Genomic DNA, 18,330 nt, shown 5'->3' with positions numbered 1-18,330 from the left:
ATGTCAGTGGGTGCAGACTGACACCTACATGCTGCTGATACTGAGCACAATAATTTCTTGTGGAGAGAACTCTTATGCTTTTGAAGGAACAGCAGTATTTATAGCTAAGCCTCGTTGCTGGCTGTAGCTAAAGGCAATGCACCACTTATAGCTACTGTGTCATGAGTATGGCTTTTTATTTCCCTTTAAGAATGGATTCAGTTTTTAAGTTTTATGTAAAATTCTGTCAAATCAGAACATAAGGATGACAGCATTTTTGCCCTATAGCTTCTTCAGCAAACTGTCCTGCTTCTAAAGGCTATACAAAAGAATAATGTAAAATCTCAGTTGATGCATGAGGAACACGTGCTGTTTAAACACATCAAGCTTTTCTCATAACTGATTCTCTACCATTTAAGTTGCATTTAGTTTGTGCCCTTGGCTTGGTAAGTCTTGGTTCAGGAAAGCTTTCAGGTGTGTAACTGTAAGTACTTGCTTAACTGAGTCACAAAGCCAAGCCTAATATTTCTGAAGTTACATAATCTACAAGTGTTATCATTTGTAAAGCTGCCCTCAAATACTGAATTTTGTACCCTGTTATCTCTTTTTACAGTAAGGTTGGTATACTATATCTCTCTTTCAGATCAACTCAATTAGTATTGATGTAAGACTAACTGATATAATGTCATTGGATTTCATATTACATATCTTACATCTTTTTTCTTTTCTTTTTTCCTCATTTTCTTTTGATCTTATGTTATAGTTTTTGTTCCTTTTTTTGTTTTTTTCACTAGCATTCATTCTGTGGCCTTGATGACACAACTGAGCCAAGACCTGTGGTTGGTATTCTTTATATTTCTTTGTACTCAGTTTTTAACTCTTAGATTTTGCCATGTTTTGAGTATTGTCTTCATAAGACCCTGAAACTGTGGGGGAGGGTATACTGGTTTTGCTTGCACAGAGAGGAAGAGTCACCTATAAAATCCAGCTTGGATGCCTTCAGTTACCTTCCTAGACTTCTGCAGAAAGTCGTTGGGTTTTCAACGAGAAATGAATTTGCATTCTAAGACACTGACTGCCCTAACTGCAGTGGGTACTTTTCAATTCTGCAGAGCAGGTACATTTTGTCTAAAATTTCAGCTATTGCTGCAGGATCCTACCTTCTGTCATGCCGGATGGAGAGGTGGCAAACACTGTTTGGTTTTAAGTTTGGTTTTCTACAAAGCCCTGTAAGCATCACCACCCATGCAAAAAAGGCGTTAATTTTACTTCCTCAAGATCCTTGAAGCCATGAAATATGTAGGAAATAATAACCTAATTTCCCTTTTCTGAAATGATGTGAAGGTTGCAATGTGACTGACCCTCCATGTGCTCATGCAACGTGGAAAGGGCGAGCATGAGAAACCTCCATGTCTCTCCCTTGAGACACTACCATCATTCCCACTATCCTTTCCACAGTGTCCTGATCCGTTCAGCTCAATGCAAAAGACAGAGTGAATTTCTTCAGCTATAGCAGGAGCTATAGTGGCAGTGCTCACCTTTCACGTAGAACAAGAGGGAAATACAATTTAGAAAATGAGTCTTAGCCCTCTTCCCTGGAGCAATGCAAGTTGCACCCTGCCTTTCAGGAAGGATGGTAACTCAACAACCTAATGGCTAGAGGATTAAGCTATGGTTTAAAACTATTGAATATTTACACAGCATTTTTGTTGTTGTTTTGTTGGTTTGGTTTGTTTTTTTTTTAATAGATAATACACAATGTTTTCACCTTTACAATTTTTCCAAGTTTTTTCTTCTTTGGAATCTGTTGTGAATTATATTCATGGAATCTCCTTATAGTAGGAAATGCAGTTAATCAACTCCTTTGAAACTTCTATCAAGTACTGTATGATGAAGACATGTGATGACAATAGTTACCCAAAAAAGCTATTATATTTACCTTATATTAAGCTTGAAACAGTATTTTCTTCTGCCCAGTTCTCAAGTACTTTTGAGAAATCAGACCTGTATTATCATGAGCTCTTTTGGGGGTTTATTCAGCTCCCGATACATTCAGTTATCATCTTTCTATTGATGCTCTTGGGAACTGGCTCTGCTCTTCCATTACTATTGTTGCTGCATATGTTTTATATTTTGCAATAAAATGATGGTAGATGCATATGGGTGGAATATAATCCAAGGGTGTTATTGATTTGTTACAAGTGCAGTAGCTTTCTTTTGGTTGCTAGATGGGTGTTGAAAATTAGTTGAAATTGAACAATATTTTTACAGCATTTTGAACATTCCTTTTGAAATTTCCTTTATTTTGTCAAAAATTGACCATATGCTTATAAAGATGTGTTTGAAGAAAGGAGGAGCCTTGTGGTACACTATTCACCTTACCAAGTTTGAGTTGAATTTTCTGTTCCGTGGAGATCAAAAATGACAGACACTGCTTTGGTTAATATAAGTCTGAAAGAGCAATGTTAAAAGAAGTCACCAAGCTATAGTCTGGAATTTCATCCAGTTTTTTGCTCTGGTCCTGCTTAGAGGTACTAACATCTGGATGAACATATTTCTTTTTAAATACTGTGAAAAGTATACTGGCCACGTTTAGAGACACTTTATAAATATTCTATAAACTTAGTGAGACACCAGCATTTTTACAATTCCATTTAAAATATTTTGAGATACTGTTGGTTCAAAAATTTTTATGAGTTCAAGGCTTAGGCCTGATCTATACGCTTCTGTGTTGACACAGCTGAAAGTATTATGGGTCCCCTTTGAAAAAAAAAAAAAAAAAGAACAACAAAAAAAAGAAAAAAAATTACCAGTATAGTCTCCAGAAAATACATTGTGCTGATATAACCTGCTATTCTTCTGTTAACAACAACTATTTAAGTAGTTAAATTCAAGGTTGGTGACAAGCATTTTGAGGGGATAACACAGGGATAATGGCTGTGTAGACACATCGCTACTCAACTCACATTTCTAGGAGTGCATGTCATATTGTGGTGCTAGTGTGGAGGGCAATTTCCTTTAATTCATCTTGCCAGAGATGAATCTGTCTCTGATTAATGTAACACAGCAAAGCCTATTTTAAGAGACTTAACTACAGTTGGACTCTTGAACATCGTTCCAGGTGATTTACTGGTAGTAATTGTAGTTCTTGTTATTTTGAAGCTAATGTAAAACTTTTAGAAACGGATTGTGGTGTCTGTGTATTTAGGGCTGGATGCCAACACTTATTTCTAAATTAATGTTATCTGTCTAAAACTCAACAGACTTTTTTCTTGTTTTTGTTTTCTGTTTTTGTTTTTGTTTTTTTGTTTTGTATACAGGCTATTAAAAGAACCTATGGAGTGAACAGCTGAGTCCACGTGCAAAAATACAGAAAATATTTATTGAGCAGCTTTAAATTGGTGCATTTTTTTTCAAAAAACAGTTTGCATAAAACTTGAAGCTGCAAAATATTTGAATTTAAAATTAGAGATTTTTTTTAAGATATAGCTTCAAGCTGGAATGATTTGATAATCAAATAAGGACCAGCACATCATAAACACTGAAAAAAATCTAAACAGAATTTACACTCTCACACCAATCAAACACTGGAAAAAATACAAGTGCAATTACTGGCTGCTATGTGAACTGTTATCTACCAAATGGTTTTCTTACAGTACTGAGATCTTTGTCTCCATACTGCATGCTTTCAACAAACGTGGTTTGCATTTCACCCAGGAAACACAGAATCTCCTTTTTAATATCTACATAAAAAAGCTAAGTGTTTGACAATAAGTTCTCTATAGTAAATAGCTGACAGGAAAAAACCTGTTCAAAGTTGGAAACAAATAGAGATTTACAACCCTGCAGTGGTAAAATTCATATTAAATTCATAAGTTGGAAATCCACAGATGGAGAAGAGATGGGTTTTGGAGAAAGGCAAGATGGTAGATTGAACTAAGAAAACTTTGAAGTGGGTAAAGACTGCATAGGAGAAATGATTTTTTGAATGTTTCTTGAAAATTAAGGCAATAACTTGTAAAGATAGCACTAGAAGAATGGAAGATCCTGAGGTGGCCTGAGAGGTCAAGAAAAGAGAATGCCTGGTGCACTGTGCTCAGTTATCTCTTCAAGAAGAAAGAGGGGCTTGAAGAAATGGGTGTGTAGACAAATGTGATAAGCAGAGAAATAGTTGGAAATAAATATTTGGAAATCATGGCATCCTCCCAGGTGAAATAAAAAAATGTTGACATTAGCTACCAGGAAGCAAAAATGGCACAACCTCAAGCAGCAGAGGTAGATAAACAGTCAAGGACATTGACCACCTGAACTGAAAGAAGAATTTTGGGTGAAGCACAGAGTGAAAAAATGAAACTTGAAAAGAGTTGTTTAAGATGGAGAATGGTTAGAAAACTCAGAAAGTTTAGGCTTTTCTTTCAAAGAGGGAAAAGCAAATCATTGTGTCAGAGCTGGAAAGGCAATATGAAGAAATAGATAATTTTAGTTATTTCTGGAATGTTGGGGCAAGCTGAAAATATTAAGAGCACAATATTAAAAGATAACTTTCTCCTCTCTCACATTTTCTTGAAAATCATCTTTGCGTTAAAAGGGCTACATAGAAAGCTACAGAGAAACAAGTCTGCTCCCATGGACACACTGAACTCCAACATGAACATAGAGCGGAATAAGAAGGTTACGATAATACATCACATAAAGTGGAAATCATTATTTTAAAAAATTAAGATAAGGCAAAGAACAATCAAGGCAGCACAAAGAAAACTGAGGAAAAGATTTCTCGTAGCAACTGAATATCTCACTGTTGAAGGTGCAGGAATCAGCCTCAAAAGAAGCCAGTCTTCTCAGATAATTTTTAGGCTCTGAAGTAAGACCAGAGATGTACTCTTCACAAAGAATCACCAAACAAGATCATTTACCTGCTGAAGGAGCTAAGGCACTCCACAAGATTAATTCAGTCAGATGCAGCAAACTGTGGCTTGTGTGAGGGACTGGATAACCCTGTTTCCTGGTACAAAGCACAATTCAAATTGGAAACAAGGATCATGCAGAACTTTGGAAACTTGATCCCCAAAAGAATGTATTGCTCACAATGCATTGTTCGAAAGGAACAAGCATTTAGAGAATGTGTTTTCAAATAGAGATTTTTCATGTTTTAGTTAAAGCTTTTAGCAGTGTGATGACAGAATGTAGAAAAATGAGGTCTTCACTGCAAAAGGAAGAGTTTTGGCATTACGCTGAAGAGAAGGACCGCAACGGGAGATAAACAGAGCTTGAGATAACCAAACCAGGTGCTGATGAAGGAACAGAAATTGGAAAGTGTGATTCACTTAGCAAAGAAACACTCTTTCTTCTCATAGACATAGTTTTGGTCATCACTGCTTTGGAAATGAAACTATAAGCACAAACATGGGATAGTCAGAGCATGTGGCTGCAACGGTAAGCGCACTGCAGGGACAGGAGATGGTCTTCTCACAAAGTAGAAAAGGTATGAGCAGTTTTGTTTTCTTTTGTGTGTGTGTGTTTTATTACATTGTAATTCACACGTGGCAGTTTTCTCAAAGGAACTGGCTGATTTGGGTGACATTTTCCACGACATTCAGGATGTTTTTATTCTGCTCTGAGCTAGCAGGATTGTAGTTTTGGAAAACTAAGTATATCATTCCAGTCTTACTATCCATTGGTGTTTATTGTAGAGCTGGGAACAGGTACAGTGTGTTAACTGACTAGATTCAGTCCATGCAAGATGCTGGGCCTGATTTTCACTTTCTGTGACACAGCTTTTAAATCATATGTCCCAGCTGTATAAGCGAAGAAGGAAACAATAAGTTTTTCATTTCTGATATCAGTCATAACGGCTTTCCTGGTTTTATGCTGAAGTACTCAGTAGTTTTCAGGATGAAGCATCAGAAGTGTAGAGCCTAATGGATCATGAGGTTTGCGATCAACTTTAGAAATTGTTGTATTAATTTTCATTATATCAGTGAATAAAAGTGCACTTACAAACAAGAACATGTACTAGAAATATGTGAGTAGAAATCAGTGTAATGATTTTAAGTGTCAGTTTATTTCCTGCCTGGTCCATCCTCACTGCTTTTATCTCTTGGCTACTTTCTGTAAAATATACCACTAAGAATTTTTGGTTTTACAGCTTATGAGTTGGATATTAGGCTGGGGCACAGCCTAATGAAAGTTACATTAATTTGGCTTCCACTGTAAATTGTTAATGAGCAGAGTAACAAGGTTCACTGTCATTATATATTCCTTTTGCACTAGTGTTCAGGGATGCCCATTGTCAGGGAGCAGGATGTCTGTTCACTTTACAAATAATAAATACAGATAAAATATTAGTGTCTCAAGGAGCTCAAAATCAAAGATACTGTTCCATTTGGGAAATTATACAGGCCAGGGGAGAGCCATGATTTCGTCTACAGGTCTCAGGAATGCATGGTCTCTGAGAAGCGAGGCTTGCTAAGTCTAGAGAAGATCACAAAGTGGTTTGAACTGTGTTGTCCATGTGGATTTATACTTCGTTTGTCTTTCCACATTTGTAGCTTTTAAGTATGGCTTCTCAAGGGACCGAGGAGTGGATGAATCTTTTCAGCTCTAGGTCCTTGTGTGGTTGACGTAAGGCCAGTGAGTGATACAATGGGCCAAAAGAATAAAATTCTATGTAATTCACTATATGTGTGAATAGCACATATCAAAACATGGAACAATAAGAGAAGAACCATTTGTTTATTCTTTTTGCATTGATTTTGTGTTATTTTCTGCTCTTCAGTGGCAAAAATAAACGTTACTTTTTTTCTTCTTTTTCTTTGCTCTGTAGATTCAGCACTTGTTTACAACAAAAAGAAAAAAAGAAAAAAGTAATTGCATTATTTTCTGGAGAATAGGCCCAAACTCAGTGGTTGAATTCCAATTACAGATCCAATTCCAAATCAATACAAATGTAGCAAAAGCAAATGCGTTTCACAGATGTGAGTTATAGGACTATACTTATGTCATGGTTTAAGCTCTGCCGGCAACAAAGCACCACGTGGCCACTCGCTCAATCCTCCTCCTCAGTGGGATGGGCAGGAGAAAATATAATGAAAGGCTTGTGGGTCGAGATAAGGACAGGGCGGGATCACTCACCAGTTATGGTCACGGGCAAAAACCAGACTCAACTCGGGGGGAAAAAAAGCAAAATCAGTTTAATTTGTAACCAATCCAATCAGAGCAGGATAACGAGAAATAAAACCAAATCCTAAAACACTTTCCCCCACCCCTCGCTTCTTCCTGGGCTCAACTTCACTCCCAATTTTCTCTACTCCTCCCTGTCAGCGGCACAGGGGGACGGGGAATGGGGGTTGGGGTCAGTTCATCACACGTTGTCTCTGCCGCTCCTTCCTCCTCAGGGGCAGGACTCCTCACTCTTCCCCTGCTCCAGCATGGGGTCCTTCCCACGGGAGGCAGTCCTTCATGAACTTCTCCAATGTGAGTCCTTCCCACAGGCTGCAGTTCTTCACAAACTTCCCTGGCGTGAGTCCTTTCTGTGGGCTGCAGTCCTTCAGGGACAGACTGCTCCAGTGCAGGCTTTCCCATGGAGTCTCAGCCATCTTCGGGGGCATCCGTCCCCCTGCTCCAGTGTGGGGTCCTCCCCAGGCTGTAGGTGGGCATCTTCTCCCCCGCTCACCTCCGTGGGCTGGGGGGGGACAGCCTGCCGTCTCACCACGGGCTGCAGGGGCATCCCCTCCTCCCCTGCTCCTCCTCCCCCTCCTTCTTCACCAATCTCTGTATCTGCAGAAGGTTTTCTCTCACATTCGACTCCCCTCTCTGCTGCAGGTTTCTCCTTCTTAAATCTGTTACCCCAGAGGCACTACCACCATCGCTGATGGGCTCGGCCTTGGCCAGTGGCAGGTCCGTCTTGGAGCCGGTTGGCATTGGCTCTGTTGGACATAGGGGAAGCTTCCAGCAGCTTCTCACAGAAGCCAACCCTGCAGCCCCCTCCCCTGCTACCAAAACCTTGCCACGCAAACACAGTACAACTTACTGAAGAGAGTTTCTGTAAATGAAGGCGAACTGCAGGCTGAAGGACTTTTATAGCTATTGCTAAAAGAGGCAAAGGAAAAAAACCAAACTTAGCTGCCTTCCCAAGCCCAAGTGTAAGAATTCATTTTAGGCATGGTTTCATAACCTCTCAGAGGTGAAGTAGACTTTTAAGTAAAATACTGAATGCAGAATTCCAAAATACCAGTTAAATATACTGAAATAGTCATAGATTGCCTTTTGAATGGGAAATATCTTTTTTTAATCTTTTGTCTTGAAACAATAAAAACTTCATACGTTTATCCAAAATAAATACGATTTTTTTTGTGATAAACATACTCAATTTTATGAACTCCTCTATTTAGTAGAAAATCATCCTCTTTTCAAAACTTTGATGCCTAATTCCTTCATGAATTAGTCTAATTGAATCTTTTACAGGGATCTCATGTTGTGAACTGCAACTCCTTTCATACATGCTGAATTACTTTGCGGCTAATGAAATGAGACTCTCTCATAAATAATAAATTTGTTCAGAATCAGGAAGGACTGTTCATTTTGTCATCAGAGGCTTAGACTCTTATTGCATGCTTAGACTGCAGTACATTGAGAACCTAATAATTTGGGTTTTTTTCATCATGAATCCTTCCTCTGGAAGAGAACAAGAATTTTGTTACTGTATTAAAATGCCCAGTAATGAAGGATTTGATATCCAGAATTTCAATGTTAAAATTGATACTGCCTGGCTTTTCCAGGAATTAGAAGATGCAAGCATACCTGATGAAAAAGTAAACAGTGCTGGAGAAGAGAATTTGAACCTCAGAGTAAAAGAGCTGGAAAAGTCGGAGCAAAAACTGAAAGGTGTTCTAGAGGACTACGTGGAGTCAGATTCTGTCCTAAGAAATAGGTAAATAAAAGGGGGTTTTGCATTCAAAATGAATGTGATATGACAAATGTACTCTTCCCTTTGCCCCATGTACTGGCTGTCAAATGATACACGCAAAACTAGCAAAAAGAAAGACTTTATGTGTTTTTAGGGTGCCTGATAAGATGCATGTATGTGTTTTGTGTAGCTGTCAGAATAGAAATGCAGTATTCAATTTTTTGTTTTTATTGTTTTAATCGGATTTACAGCATGATCTAAAAATCTTGTTGCAAATAACCAGACAGCTATCTCAGGATGTTTCATTCTTAAATACTTCTAAAGTGTAAATTCTGTTTGTAAAATATATCCCTTTCCTTTTAAGAGTTAATTTGGAATTTTGTGTTGCAAAAAAAGTTCGTTGTTTCAGAAAGCTTCATCTAGTTTAGTATGTTAATGCTAACCATTACAGTAGCTAACTGTGCCATTAAGCATTAATTATGTAGTTGACTAGAATAATAAGATCAAGGTTTTGATAGTCAGCAACTGCACTGTTCTAAACAAAGCCAAATAGTTTAAAGGATAGAAAATATAAATTGCATTCAAAATAATTATTTGTATGATTTCTTAATTGCTTTGATTCATCAAGGGATTTGGCCAGAAGTGTTTTAATAATGGGCTTTTTGTCAAAATAATAATGAATCTTTTTTGAAATGGAAGCTTTCATAGGAATAGGCCTATTTTAACAAAGATTTAGGGGAGGGGAAGATGGGAAAAACTTTCTTTAATACCAAAACAAAGAAAGTATGAAAGAACAGTTCAAGGAGAGCAAATGACAAGCTGAAACTTGCCCAGGGTATAGGAAGCCCATTTTCAGGGATCTTGGGTGGCCGGTAGAAAGAAAAGAAATCCTGTGCCTGAAGTTCTTGTGGCTGAAGCACAGACAGATGAGACAAGGAATGATGTGGAAGGCAGAACTGTTGGAAAAAAAAGAGAAGCAGAGTCGGTAGTTGAAACTAGCCGGGGCAGAGTTTTGGGCTGATGTGGCCCTGTTTCCTTTGATACCAGTGTTAGATTATGCAGTGCCTGTGGTGGGGAGGACCTTATCAGGTTTACTTTGATACATGAATAGGTACTTATTTAATGATGTGTTTTCTATCTGAATCCTGTTGCTTCAGAAATATGTTTTTATGTGAGATTTTTGAATGAAGGTAGTGTTGTCATGCTGGGATGGAGGTAGCTGGAAATTTGGCAGGTAGGGGCAGTAAGACAAAGCTAGAAGAGAGAAATGAGCAGGGGAGCCGAGTGGAAGACTGTTGAAGGTTGAATGAAGAAATTCAAGGAAGAAGATATGGTACAGCACAGTCCTGAGGGGCATAGGGGGTAATGTGTGCATCTCTGAGATGAGAAGAGGAAGCTCTAGTACCTGCCACAGGAGATGAGAGGCTGGAAAAAAATTCTCAGTAACAAGAAAAAGTTGTTTTAGAATTCACAACTGTTTAAAGCATTGTGAAAATTTTGAAGTGTAGGCTGAAAATGGACAGAAAACCTTAAGGAAAACATGAAGCTTGCTCTCAGAAAATTATCTTAGGTATTCCTTCTGTCTAGAGGAATCCCATCACATCACACCTCATCATGTTACACTACCATTTTAATAGCAACAGGCGAAGTGAACCTATATTTTATCAAAATCCAGCTTTGTGGACAAAGTCAATACAGTTATGCACTATAGGTTTCAGTACCCGCTGTGAGGTATGTTACAATTAAGATGTTTTCCCTTTAGTCAGTAAAACACACAATTACTCGTGGGTTACCTGTAATCATAATTTTGATGGGAAGCATTTACTGTCATAAAATTTGAATTTGCTAACTGTGAACGTAGCAAAATCCTATGATCAGATACATGTAGAGACCAAAGTGTTGTGGTTGTCTTTATGGTAAGTTGTTACGTCATATAGCATGCCAAGCTTCAGTGAACATTAATCTTGTAAATGTGTTTGCTTATGGTTTTCATATTAAGCCAGCAGAGAGAGAATGAACATAGACATTATCTTTAACATTTTTGAGAGTCTCCAGTGTAATGTGCAACCCCCAGTAGACTTGTTAAGAATTAAGTGTTTATTATTAGTGATCAACAATTTGTTAGTATTTTATTGTTGGGAGAAAAATGGAAAAATAAAGATAAATTGATGGATTGCTGATGACTGCTTATCCGTCTGGAACTGTACTGTGTGGTATTTACTTAGCAAAGATCTTCATTCTCACTATCACAGGATGAAAGAGCTGGAGCTGTCACACAAAACACTTCTTGTGACGATTGATCAACTAAACGTGAAGTTGCACCAGGTTGAAAATGCAAATGTGCGTGTTAAAGGGAAACTGCGAGACATTCAGGAGGACCTGATCAACTTGGTGAGGAGGATATTGTTTCAAATGCCCTAGTTTAGCTTCTCTTTGTGGTAATAATTTATAAGTCAATCATCTCATATCCAGTGACCTCTCTGGTTTTAAGCAATAAATCATCTCAGCCTTTCTCTTTTTCTACAACCAGAGGAATCAGAAGAACTTTTTGGTCTTTTTTGCCCCACTTTCTATTTCTCTAATACTTTTGACAGTATTACCATTATTCCTCTCATTCAGGCCCTTGATCTTTGATATATGCTCCCACTTCCTTCTTTCTCCCCAGAACCCACTCAGCGTACTCCTTCTCCCTAGGTCAGACTTTATCTTTCCAGCCCCATAATGAAGCATTTTTTTGATTCCCTACCATATGTGATACAACAGCACAACACAGCCTGTTTTCTGTATAAAATGCAGCTGCTCAGCCTGTCAGATGAGTCTTGAATTGCTCATGCATTTTCAAGCTGGGCCCCACCTGCTGTTGCATCCACTTTAAGCTTCCTGCTTAGCTTTGTGTCCTCTTCCAGCTTTCCCAGACCAGTTTGGGTCTTACCTTCTTTCCTGTGATGCATTGTCATGTGGGCCACCACTCTGCAAACCCCCGCCGGTGAGAGCCCTCCTCTGCAGAGTGCCCTTTGCTGGAGCAAGCTGACCCGCTCCCTCATAGCCAAGAACATCCCACTGCTGATTGCATGCCCTCGCAACTCCCTCTCCGCCGTGTCTGTTCTGAAATTGTCAGCTCTGCATGGAAAGCCTTCAGTTCTCCCGAGTGCTAGTACTTCTTCACAGAAATGTTTTGTATCAGGAAGGTCAGCTGTCGGCTGATAACATATACAACAGGCATTTTTACCTAGTTTGCACAGCTCATTGGATGGATCCATGGCAATGGAGAAAGAATGAAAGTTTTTCAGGGACAGTCTACAGTGAAACAATGTCTTTTGATTCTATTTATCATAAGATACACTTTCATTTTCTCAGCATTTTAGGTCAAAGTTGAATACACTGACAGGACACTAGTACCATGTGGCAAGACTCATAAGAATGAACAATAGTCTTCGCTTTTTTAATTAAAAGTGACATATATTTTTCAAGACTCAGGAAGCTTAGACAGACATATATTCCCATCAACAGTTAACCAAACAAAGTATTATCCCACACCTACCTGACTTTGCATAACATTTCAGCCTAGTGTTCCTCCTGTACTGTCCTTGCCGGTGAACCCCTCAGACAGGAAAGTACAGAAGAACAAAAAGACTGACCTAAACAAGTCCTTGAAGAAATACAGTAATGTCTTGCTGCCTTCAGTCTTGCTTCAAAGTTGCCACAATGGCCCTATGATACTGGTGGCTCTTACTCTGCTCAAAACAAGGGCAGCACGGGCAGCATGAAAGCCTCCTCTGTCTTTCAATGACATCTTTCACCTCTGTGTGTCTCTGTGTTCAAACACACTTTGGTGCAAATGAAAATACCAAAGTCTTTCTCAAACTGATTCAAAAGGCATCTGTTCCTTTCTCCTTTTTCAGGGGGTTCGTACAAGGAGCTGACAGATGACGGGTATGCTGAAGGCAAAGGGCAAAACCTTGGTCTCTGGAAAGTGCGTGTTCTGTTTTCTATAATAGAACCACAGCTTCTCTGCCTGTAACATCTCAGTGCTACACTACTGTCAATGTTAGGGATCTGTTACTGTATAGTTCAGAGCCAGCTGTATGAATTCCAGTTCAAAGATTTCTTTTGATTTAATATGTACTGTAGAACATGCAAAAGAAAGTGTTTAAAAACTTCCTGTATTTTATATAGTAGTAGATGATGTGGGTGAGTTTGTGTTTTGTTTGTTTGTTTCCTACTGAGATGTTTCAGTGATGGCTGAAATGACAAAACAGTAGGACAGTTTTGCTCTAAATGCAGGATTTTACTGGCTTTAAAAAATTTCTACTTATGTCATTCCTGAGTTTTCAGAAAACAAGGGCAGAATTATTGCAAAATTAAGAAAAATGATAAGGGAAGAAGAGATTTAGTATTAAGATGTTAACCATACAACTCACTGAAATTACAGGTTGAAAACCAAGAAAAGTCAGAGAAGAAGCAAAAGGAAAAATTACATTGGCTTCAGGAGCAGCTAAAGACAAAAGAAGATGAAATAAAAAGCCAGTCAGAGTATTTTGAGCACTACAAACAAAGGCAGAGACAACAGACAGCAGTGCTGAGAAAAAGGGAATGTTACCTTCGGAGTGAGGTATCTAGGCTGGAAAAGCAAGTCCTCGATCTTAGTGCCCATATTGCTCTTTTGACATCCAAGTTAGAAGAGGGAATGGTGCGGTATTTCCAGCAGAAGCTGGAATCAGCATCCATTGGGACTCAAGGCTATAAACACTCTGATGTGGAAGTAATGGAATTGAAAACTTGCATTGAAAATGTGGAGTGTGACATGAAAAGCCACGTCAAGGCCTTTCAGCAAAATTTGAAGTTCTTAAGAGAAAAAGAGGAGGACAACAGAAGAGAACAGGCAGACCTGCTGACTGAACTCCGGTGCTCTCAGGACACTGAAGACTTTCTCAGAAGAAAATTGGAAGAATCTTGCCATCATGTTTATAGTCTGAAATTATCTGAAATCAAACTACAGGAAAAAATGGAAGAGCTTTTGGATGAAAATAGGGCTTTAAAAGATCAAGGTAGGGTGACGTTGGAAAATAAGAAAGAAAAGGACTCACAACTTGCAAGATTGGAGAATGGAGATGACAGTGTTGACCTGGTAAGTAAAAATAAGGCAAAATATAATTAGCTTTTATCTTTATATCACCCTGGATTACACTTGTCATTAGGTGTGCAATCGAGATGCAAGTGTGAGGCTTTTTCCTTCCTGCATTTTTTTCCTTTATTTCTGTTGATGCATTAGTACTTCACAGTGTCTAATTCACACTCACTGGCATCAGTAGTTGGAGCTTCATTGCATCAGTGCTTTTATTAGGTGCACATTGAGGGTACTTCACAAATCTTGTTTCCTTAAGTCTTTAAGTGATGTGCCCAAGCCAAAAGGTCTCACTCAGTTGGCACTAGAAGTAGACCCTAGAAGACCTTCGGAGACCTCTGTCTTGTGGACACCATTCAGTGGAGGAATACACATATGGTTGGGTGAGTTTTCACATGTTATTCATGCCCGAATGCTGAAGAAAAAAGCACAGCTGACAATAAATCTTGTCTATGGATTTTCTGGATAATGGTAAACAAGGGAAGATGGATACAGTATTCATGACTGGGAGTGAGTTGAGATATTCAATGGTTTGCAGCTCTGTAGCGTTGTGATATGCCCTGAATACACTGAATAGGACTTGTTTGCTTCAAGCTCTTCACTCCAGCATTGCATGGGAAAGCTCTGCATATGCTGTAATATGGCATTCAGCTTCTGCCAATTCATTTTGCTGACAAAGAACAATTCTTTTCACAGAGGGGACTCAAACAAAGTTTTATTCTTTATGCACTAAGGTGGAGGGTAGAGGATTTGTTAAATACAGTGAAATCAGCTAAGCCTCACACTCGGCCACTCCATTCAAATGGTGACCTGATATCCCAAGAACTCTCCTGATTTTAACTGCAGTTAACCAAGAGGTAATGGGCGTGAGCAAAAACCCTTTAGTATAGGAGGACAATCAGAACTGGGAGAAGGTAGAGAGGATCTTTTGTCCGTAAAAGCTAGAAGAAATAAAGACAAAGTTTTTAACCTGGTAGTTGAATGCACCTTTGCAGGCATGGTTATTTTGTACCATTAGTGGCTCTACACTCCCAAAGAAGTGAACTGCAAGGATGTTGTCTTTGTGTGAGAGAAAGAGTGGTAAGATAATCCTGCAGTAACCGGCAGCACATGAGTGACTTTTGTGGAGAGCTCGGAAGCTGTGCCTCACAGCATGTGTCTCCATAGCTGCCCTGAGGTGGCAGAAAGACTGACTGCTGTTGCTTATTTTTATACTTAACCTGAGCCATTGCTATGGTTACTTTAACTAGTGAGTTCACTTTTTCTTGGGAATGAAGAATAAGGTTTGAAAATATTTTAAGATATTTCTAGAGGGACTTGCACTGTCTTGTAAAGAGGTACAACAACCAAGTGCACTATGAGGAGACCGCACAGCTAAAATCAGGAGGAGTGAGGGCTTTCAGAGCCAGGGAAGAAATATTGGAGAATTACTATTGGTTTGAGAAAATTGAGAAAAGGAGAAAGTAAATGTTGAGTTATTTGAAGGTGTGAAAACAAGATATATCAACTAATTGCCGGAGGCTAATCCAAAAAGTCTTCAAGAAACAGGGCTAAATCTCTTTCATTCTATGCTGTACCCTAATAAAAGGTTATTTTTTCCTCTACACAAAGTTTTCTAACCATTTCTTTTCTAAGTATTAATTTACAGCTGTGTTGTTGTAGGAGGGTACTGAGTGTCAGGTACCCAGTCTTTGGTATAAATGAACACACCATAATTTGCATTAAGCTGGTTTACTTTGGTCTGCTGCACAGTAGGTTGTGTTCCTTAAATGCTGTGTATAGCATCACCAGCATCAAATCTTGTGCCTTCTGCATTTCTGGTTGTCTTTTCCTCCTCTTTTGGTACTGCTACTAATTCACTTGGATTTTTCTAGTAGAAAATGGCTTGAGATAGCAGGGAAAAAATTTCAATATCTATGATAAAAGGAGGAGGGAGACATCTGGTGTTGTACTGTAAAACTGAAAAGGGCTTTTTCCCCTTATCTTGTGTTTTACTAGCACCTGTTAAAATACAATTTCCTAATCTCATTACCTTGATCTTGTAGTACTCAGGCCAAAATAGTTACAAGAAAAATCCTATCTGAGCTCATCATACTCCATCCACAGCTATAAAAGTGAGAAATTGTGTGCAACACAAGAAAGATTTTCAGGCTGTTACTTTTCTGGAAAGCTGCTTGTATATAATTTTTCAGTGAAAGAGCAAATGGGATCATTTGCCTATTTCACAGCCAGGAAAAAAGTAGTTTGTGAAGACAGGCTTATCAGACTCCTGTGAAATACACATGATATGAGATTCCTCAGTAAATATCGTGTCATTCAAATGCCAAGCACATCAGTTATTCTTGAAAACTAACCTTAGTCGTTATTGCATCTTCATGCAATAATATTGGATCTAATCAGGTGTTTTGTTTTGGTATTGTAGAGGTGAACTGCATCTCACAGAGGGGTGTAGTCACATAATTCTTGTCGGAAATTTGAATTTCCAGACTTGGTATCAGGATCCTGTCTGCAATATTCCAATTGCAACCTATGCCTGAAAGAAAAATGCACGAAAAGCAGCTGGTTCCATGTGGCTGTGTCTTGATTTATCAGACAGTTTCTAGATGTGATTGTTAGGGGTCTGTTGAAGGTGTTGGTGAAGGAAAAGTATGAAACACCAAGCGATGCACCTTTCTACAGCTTTCACATGACAGCTGAGGTCTTGATTTCACAGTATGATGTTCCTGGCATCCAAGCATTGTATCTTTTACATCATTTTGTGTAACTTTCTTTTGACAGAACCCACAAATCAATAAAGAAATGGTATCTGGGAAGAAATAAAGGCGAACTTGCAGGAAAGGAATGAGCATGTTTCAAGGAATTAACACTAGCTTCAATATTACTGAGAAAATGAAGGAAGAAATCTTGGAAGTGTTGTGGTTTCCACTTAAGTCATGCCTCCCAGTCAAGATCTCATAATAGACCACTATAATGTGGCAGCTGACTTGGGTTGAAATCAATATTATTCTCACTGGTGATCCTGTAGAAAATCAAAGTGGCTTTTTCTGACTCACTATAGACTGAAGACTTTGAAGTCATTGCCTTTCCCATCTGTATGTAATTTTAAAGCTGCAGCTCAGCCCAAAGGGACCAAGTTTGTTTTCTGCTGGCATTTGATGCAGCGCAGTGCAGGAAGACAAAAGTGACTGTGTTGGCTTGTTTTCTGCACTGTAGCTGTTTTGGCTACCACTTCCAATATGTGTTTTGTTGAGAAAATCAAACCTGAGTCTTCTGTTCACTAAAATGTGAGAGTGCATATGAAATGTGACTTGCTGTGTATCAAGCAATGAGGGTATCTGCTTTGTACCAGAAATTGTCACAATTTCCAAATTCAATCAGGAGTCAAGATAAATGTCAAGAACAGAATATGAAATTTACAATTAAATTATCAATAGAAAAGAAAATTTTATTTGGAACAATTATTCTACTTTGAGTTCTTCCAACCTAGGATCAGTTGTCTTTGTAGCTGGGCAATGAACTATTAGTCTCATTCCCTACTTGATTGGACTTTCTTTTCTCTTTGTTCACGAGCATATAATTTAGTCTCTGTTCTGATAGTGTTTCTTCCTTAGCTCATTGTAAAGTATGAAGGAAACATTAGGGGAAAATTTAAAACCATGATGTTTACTGGAAAATGTTGGCATGAGAAAATCGTATGAAATAATAGCAATTATAATGAAATAATTGGTCTTTTGAATGTAAAATAGCAAAGGAAATTTATGTGCCTGTTTTTCATATCACAAACAGTGTATATTTACAATCTGTTTTTTTTCTTTTCCTCCTCCTTTTCCCATTAAGAATGGAGATCTAACCCAGGAAGACGTTCAAAATCTGAAATGGGGAGCAGTCTTGGATTCACTCAGAAGCAGAGCTATTGAAACTCCAGTTGTGCTGATACATGCTAAAGAGTCTGGTATGAAAATAAATGAGAATTTTTGCTTTCATTTCTGTGCAATAAAAGTGAAGATGATTTCATTCATGTGGTGTGCATGACTTAGAAGGTATAAGACCTTCTAAAAACCTCCTAATCTGGAAAACGTATCTTGGGAAGGTGAAGCAATAACTATTTGCCAGTATGACACTAGCATTTAGATATGAGCTTTCTCAAGAAATCCTAGAACTTTCAAGAAGCTACAGAGATGAGGAATTAGGGGATACTTCCCATGTCCTGGCTGAAATACAGTGTTTGGGAATGCTATGCAGCAGTCAGATTTGTTTTTCAGACCAAACAATGTGAAAGCTCTGATCTTGGCAAATTGTACCAGGTAAATTCTTCCAACAT

The 18,330-nt window shown here is 38.5% G+C and overlaps 1 protein-coding gene across 8 annotated transcripts in view; it reads left to right on the top strand.

Moving 5' to 3' along the window:
* Positions 1 to 18,330, top strand: part of JAKMIP1 (janus kinase and microtubule interacting protein 1) — a 253,174-nt gene that overhangs the window by 163,532 nt on the left and 71,312 nt on the right. For 2 of the 8 annotated variants that reach the window (XM_052780508.1, XM_052780509.1), the window contains exons 1-4: positions 8,653 to 8,908; positions 11,137 to 11,275; positions 13,317 to 14,012; positions 17,847 to 17,961. In XM_052780508.1, coding sequence (XP_052636468.1) covers positions 8,688 to 8,908; positions 11,137 to 11,275; positions 13,317 to 14,012; positions 17,847 to 17,961 — 1,171 coding nt within the window. In that variant the 5' untranslated portion in view covers positions 8,653 to 8,687. Of the gene's footprint in view, positions 1 to 742; positions 819 to 3,299; positions 5,462 to 8,648; positions 8,909 to 11,136; positions 11,276 to 13,316; positions 14,013 to 17,846; positions 17,962 to 18,330 lie in introns of those variants that run through there. The other 6 variants (XM_052780511.1, XM_052780512.1, XM_052780513.1 and 3 more) reach the window with 6 other exon arrangements.

The sequence above is a fragment of the Harpia harpyja genome, chromosome 2, assembly GCF_026419915.1.
Source record: "Harpia harpyja isolate bHarHar1 chromosome 2, bHarHar1 primary haplotype, whole genome shotgun sequence".
NCBI classification, from domain to species: Eukaryota; Metazoa; Chordata; class Aves; order Accipitriformes; family Accipitridae; genus Harpia; species Harpia harpyja.
Note: the sequence above shows the minus strand (reverse complement) of the source record. Positions and strands in the feature narration are given on the sequence as shown.